Source organism: Strix aluco, chromosome 15 (genome assembly GCF_031877795.1).
Source record: "Strix aluco isolate bStrAlu1 chromosome 15, bStrAlu1.hap1, whole genome shotgun sequence".
In the NCBI taxonomy this organism is placed as follows: Eukaryota; Metazoa; Chordata; class Aves; order Strigiformes; family Strigidae; genus Strix; species Strix aluco.
The window spans coordinates 14,596,185-14,602,184 of NC_133945.1; the positions used below are offsets into that span (position 1 = coordinate 14,596,185).

The 6,000-nt window shown below is 49.7% G+C and overlaps 1 protein-coding gene across 1 annotated transcript in view; it reads right to left on the reverse strand.

The window, feature by feature from the left end:
* The window catches only part of XYLT1 (xylosyltransferase 1), a 204,405-nt gene extending 201,828 nt beyond the window's left edge, over positions 1 to 2,577 (reverse strand). The window contains exon 1 of the mRNA XM_074840878.1: positions 2,347 to 2,577. Coding sequence (XP_074696979.1) covers positions 2,347 to 2,577 — 231 coding nt within the window. The remainder of the gene's footprint in view (positions 1 to 2,346) is intronic.
* Positions 2,578 to 6,000: the final 3,423 nt, after the last annotated feature.

Sequence of the window (6,000 nt, forward strand, 5' to 3'; positions counted from 1 at the left end):
CATACACGAACTATGGGAAACTTCGATAGAGAAGGATAATAACTTTGCTTGGGCACTACATAAATTGCATTGTAATGTGGAAACAAAGCAACAGGAAAAAAAAAAATCTTCTTTCATATCGATTCTGTATTGTCTAATTCCACTAAACAGAGATTTTCTTCATGAACCACCAATTCCAAAATCAAAACTGGACCTGCCTCAGAGACAGACAACATAGGTTGGGTTAGATAAACCAACATTTGTATGTCAGGAGTGCCTGGGAACTTCACCTACCAATTTAAGCAAGCTACCAGGCTGTTAAGGCAGAAATTTGCACAAATCCAATTTACCTATCACTTTTCCACCAAGCACACGTAATCAATAGACGGATGTTTAAGTGTGGGGTTTTGTATTCTGACAAAGTAATTTTAAGGATGGTGGCCACTTCCCAGTGTGTAGGTTAAGCAAAGCCACAAGTACCACAAAGCCATCTTGAAGAAGTACTGCCAAATCACCTCTTGACAGAGCACTCTGTCCAACATGGTGCCACTTGTCTTGAGTGTTGCTGGGGTTTTTTTAATACCCATGTCAGACATTGTGGGACAGCCCAGTGTGATCCATACTACTCATTTAGATAACGAGGGGAAAACAGGTACACTCAGCATGTGTTTTAAAACATGTTTTCTATTCAGAACCCCAGTACTCCATCTTTAGGTCTCTGATCAAATCTGGATGCAAAAGGCATGATTCCTAACTGCCAGCATCAAAATAATCATATTCTACGTCCGCATGTCACCAGCACAGAAACAATTAGCTTTCGGCCCTGAACTCGGTATTTGTTCCAATGCAAACCGGACGCAAACTGGACGCTGCACCAGGACGTTTGTAGAACAACTGCTAACAGTACTCGTTCTGGCACTGCCCCGGAGCCCACAGAAGAGGATTATTTCCTAGAAAGCCCAGCGAGCTGGGGAGCAGGGTGGGAGCCCCAGGTGCACCTTGACCTCTCCTGGTCCCCTGCTTGCCTGGGTACCAGCACCTGCCAGCCTTTGATAACTCACACGGGAGAGACCAAGAAGGAAAAACGCTGGAGAAGAATGAAAGACAAAAGAGTCTAGACAGAGAGGAAAAGAGGCAGTGGGCAGAGTGCTGGAGGAAAAATAGTGGAGCCTGCACAGTTACATTTATGAACACAGCAAGTATCAAGATAAGATTACATGTAGAGACAAAAATTGAACTCAGTAAGTAAGAATTTTAATTTTCACATCTAGAAAGCACAACAGGATCTGCACATACTGGATCGGTACACACTACCTTTCACAACAGTTGTCCCAAATGTTAGTGACAGAGCACTCATGTGCTTGGGGCACGGTTCACTGCAGCCTTTCGGTGACCGAAACATGGTCATTTATGAGGCTAAGTCATCTCTGAGCCCCAAGCTCTTACCTTCTGTCTCAAGATGTAAACAGAAATACAGAAACAGACAAAAATATGCATGTGTAAAGCGGCAACACTTATTTAACATAAACCTACTTCTGAAAGAATTAAATGAAAACCAAAGGAAGCTTCTCTTGAGCTGAAGAATACTACATGCCAGTGGAACACAGATGCATATTTCTGAGGTCTGCACTAACTGACCAAGAACGCTGTTAATTTTCTTTTTCACGTGCCTATTAGAAAATTCAGAAATGCGACTGGCAATAGGGTCAGCTTTGCAACCCCCCTGTGGTTCCAGGCCTGAGTCATTTAAATGAAAACTCGGGAGTTTGCAAAAGAAAATGCTAAGAGATAGGGCGAGAGAGCAGTTTCAGTATCCTCGAGTTCTTAGCGGTTAATAAAATGATTGCATTAGATTTCACTGCCTGTCACCTACTGGGCCTGATAGAGCTGTGCAATAAAGAATAGCGCCTGTACGGCTTCCAGGTGGAAAAAAATAAATTAGCAGTAAAATAAACCCTTAGGAAGGCATCGGGCAGGCGGCTCTCCAGCGAAGTTTGGGGATGCCGAGACGCCCGCCGCGGAGGCAGGCAGTGCCGAAGGGGCACCGGGCAGCGGAGGGGAGAGGATCGGATCCTACCGATGCATGTTCTGCCGTTGCAGCCGCAGCCCCTCCGCCGTTGGCCGTGCCGGGGGCGCCGGCCGCCGGGACCCCCGCCTCGGGTGGGAGCCCAGGCGGCGGGACCGGCCCCGCACCGCGGCACCTGCGCGGCGGCGGGAGGCGCCCACGCGGGGCGGGGGGACGCGAGCCCCGGGCGACCGCGCCTCGCTCGCCCCAACTTCCCCGCGCCTCCCGGGCAGCCCCCTCCGCAGAAGTGCGGAGAAACGCCTCAGACAGGGGCGCAGCCGCCTCCCCCCGCCCGCGCCTACCATCGCCTTGCCGTGCGGGGCGGCGGGTCCGCGGCGCTGCGGGTGCGCCCGCTGGTCTCCGCCGCGGTCTCGCTTCTCGCGGCCGGCGGCGCCGCCGCGCTGCTCCTCGCCGGCGTCGAGGGAGGTGAAATTCCAGACGAGGAGGGTCTGCAGGAGCAGCACGGTGAGCGCCGCCACCAGCGCCGAGCGGGAGCGCCGCGCCAGCCGCCGGGCGCACGGAGCGGCCACCATCTTCGCTGCTGCCGCGCTCCCGAGAGCCGCCGCATCCGCCGCGGCACGGAGTTTTCAGCCGGGCAGAGCCAGACGTCAGCAGGAGGAGGGCGGAGGTGGGGAAGGAGGGAGGGCGGGCGGAGGAAAAGAAGGAGGAGGAGGAGGTGTGCGCGGCGCGTGGGGATGGGGGAAGCCGGCGGGGAGCCCTGGCGGCGCGGCAGCCCGCGGCCGGGCCAGCCCGGGGCGAGGGGTGGGGTTGGCGGAGGAAGAGGAAGGAGGAGGAGGAGGGTGGGCTGGAGATGGAGGAGGAGGAGCGGCGGCGGGGGCTGCTGCTGCTGCTGCTGCCGCCGGCGGGCGAGACCCGGCCCTGCGTGAGGGAAAGGGGCCGGGGCGGGGCGGCTCCGCGCCTCACGGCTGGCGGGAGAGGGGAGGGGGCGGCCGGCGCCGGGGCGGGCGGCGACTGCCATCTTCTGAGGGAAAGCTGCCGCGCGCCGGCGGGCGGGAACGGGGCGTGAGGCGGCGGGCGCGAGGTGGCACGAGGGTGCCGCCTCGCGCCTGCCGCCCCACGCCCGGTTCCCGCCTTCCCCCGCTCCCGACTGGCAGATGGTTCCCCTGTGAAGGCCGGTACTCGGCCCTTTTTCTATTACTGTTATTATTAATTTAATTCTTTTAACCGACTTGGAACCAATTCGCGCCGAAATGACCTCCAGCCATTCCAGAGGGGGCTTTCTCGTCGTAGCTGGTCGCATTAAAAATGGCCGCAGCAAAAAGGCACTGTGCCCTGTGCTCCTTAATGAAAAACAATTTTGTCGATAAATCGTCAAACTTCCACAGCTTATCAATAACGCCACCTATACTCGTTAATTTCCCTGCCATGTAGCTATTGACCAGTCTTTACTTTTGAAAGGCTGTTACTCCAACTGCTCAAAGTAGACCTGAGTGGGACGTTCATTCTGTGGGGCCTTCAGTCTGTGTCGGCCCTGCCAACGGCAAGCGGTTTGACCGCAGCGTAGGTGATGCCTTTAAAGACACTGTCGTTTTCCCCCCCATCTGGCAAACAGTGGTCCCCATGTACGACACTGGCGTAAATGCGTGCAAACCGTTTCACAAGTAAAAATGGTCCAAATCCCCCAGGACTGAGACTATTTTTCTGAAGCAAAAGATTTGCTGGCAGCATTTGGCCTCAGCAGACTAAGAATGAGAGCAAGGTGCAACACCTCCACAGCCCTGAGGGGTTTGCAAGTACCAGGCATAGGTGCAAGATGACTGTAATTAAATGCCCAGTGTCTCAAAAAGTGTACGTAATGGATGACTTCAGTTACCTTTTTCTCCCATACGTGTATTGGTTTTCTAATCTGAAAGATCTCATTATCTGATGATAGTAGTGAAGTAGGGCGGGTTTTTTTAATCTGCCTGCACAGTGCCTCTTTTTGTAAGCCTAATTCCACTTTACAAACCAAATTCAAAGGTGAAAAATAATATCTTCTGATAAGGATAGTTGCTTTTTCTAAATGATAGCCAAGTAGGATTTTCACAGACCGGCAGGATTTTGCTTGTATTGGAAGTACTTTAGTTTCTGATCTGAAGAACAATGAAACAAGTAGTAAGATTCAGAAGCATCCTTTATAAAGGGAATATTCCTCATGATCCAGTGAGGCTATGAAAAAAAAAGATACATCACAGGATGTATCTTTTGTTGCAGTGTTACTGAAGCAGATGAAGTACATGACAGGTTAGTGGTAAGAAGCACTGTGAAAGTATTTAGCCTTACAGAGGTGTGCATGATTGGATAAACAGGCTTTCTAATATTACAATTAATTTTTAATAATAATCTCATGATCTGATGGAAGAATCATGTTTAGAAACAAATAATCTGTTGTTCCTAACACATGAATTTTGTGTCTCCAGTAGGAAATTAGAGCCTCAAGAAAAAAAATAAGGTGGTGGTCCTTACATGGCGGTTCCTGGGCTCTTTGGTCCTGTACTGTCCTCTGATGCTGTTGAATACTCACTTCACAGCAACTCTGTCCTGGTGTAAAACCATCAACTCAGTGCAGTTACTCCTCATGTATAGAGTAGTGAGATCTGAATCAGGCCCAAATACACATATGCAGTTTCAAACTGGGTCGCAGTCAGAGTATCACTGACTTCAAGGTGTCATTAAACAGAGAGGTCAAAATGCATCATTAGTAACTTCCAGGAAAGTCAGCACAGAAAGGCTTCTTCCTGTGTGAAGGCTGAGCATTGTCTGGCTGACTTTCAGTTCATCAATGGGACAGTGTCCATTTTTGCCCTCTGTGGTGATGGCAAACTGCTCTTTATAGGCAGAGAGACCCTGACAACAAATTTTGACAGTGCCAGGCTTCCACACCAGTTGCACAGCCATGGTATTTGCTGGTCACACAGTACAGTGAAGTGAGCTGTTTGAACAAAAACCCAAAAAAGATTCAAAGTGTTCTTGAATATTCTGATGGAGTCTGCACAGCTCGGGAAGTCGATGGATAATTTTTATTCCAAATCATCAAATAATTGAGCATTATAAATACACTCAAGAAAATCTGCTGACAAATACTAGATAAAAGTGTCTTCCACTTGGGATTAAGTGCCTTCCTCTTCAAAAGGAAGTTGTGGTCTTAGCATGTGGTTGCCCCATGCAGCTTTCCCTTGGGCTTTTAGAGGGCAGGGGGTGCTCAAGGAGCCAGAAAAAACAGACTTTCAACAGGCCAAATCACCAAGAGCTCTGAAGGGCCACAGAACTCAGGACCTGATTCTGATCCTGCGTACCTCACTGTGAAGTGGGAGACACATTCAAACAGGTGCCCTGAAATGGCTAAAAGCCCTAAAAGCAACATTCATGCCAGGCAATGTTTTAGCACAGGTCAACACTGCTCTCTATAAAAGGAGCACAGCAGTAATTATGACCAAATTGTGATCCATGTTCCTTAAAATTTTTATGATCTATTGGAAAATTTCCTCCAGATTTTCAGGGGCAATTTTTATACTGGAAAATATCTGTGGATCTTTCTAATCTCTGTATATAATTACTGTGACTGATAAGGCAGTGAGCAACAGCAGTGCATGCTCAGTCTCACGTGTGTCCTACTGAAAGCACGTCTGGTGAGAAGATCTGTATCCAAACCACAATCATTTATAGGCCATAAAGATCCAAGCTTTCCGTGTCAAGTCAGCCCTGTGTATGGGTGGGAGCCTCAGCATGAGACACGTCTTCACTGAGCGAAAAAGCGGAGCGGAGAGAGGAGCAGGCTTCCTCTCTGACAACATCCTCCTTTCCTTGTATTTATAGAGATTATGTAAAATCTGGAAAGGCAAGTGCAGTAGGTATGTCATTAATTTTTAAAACTGTGCCATGACCAATGACCGCTAACTGCTCAAAACATCCTTCTTCTGTTGCTAGAGAAAAGATCCAAATAGAAATAAGAAGGA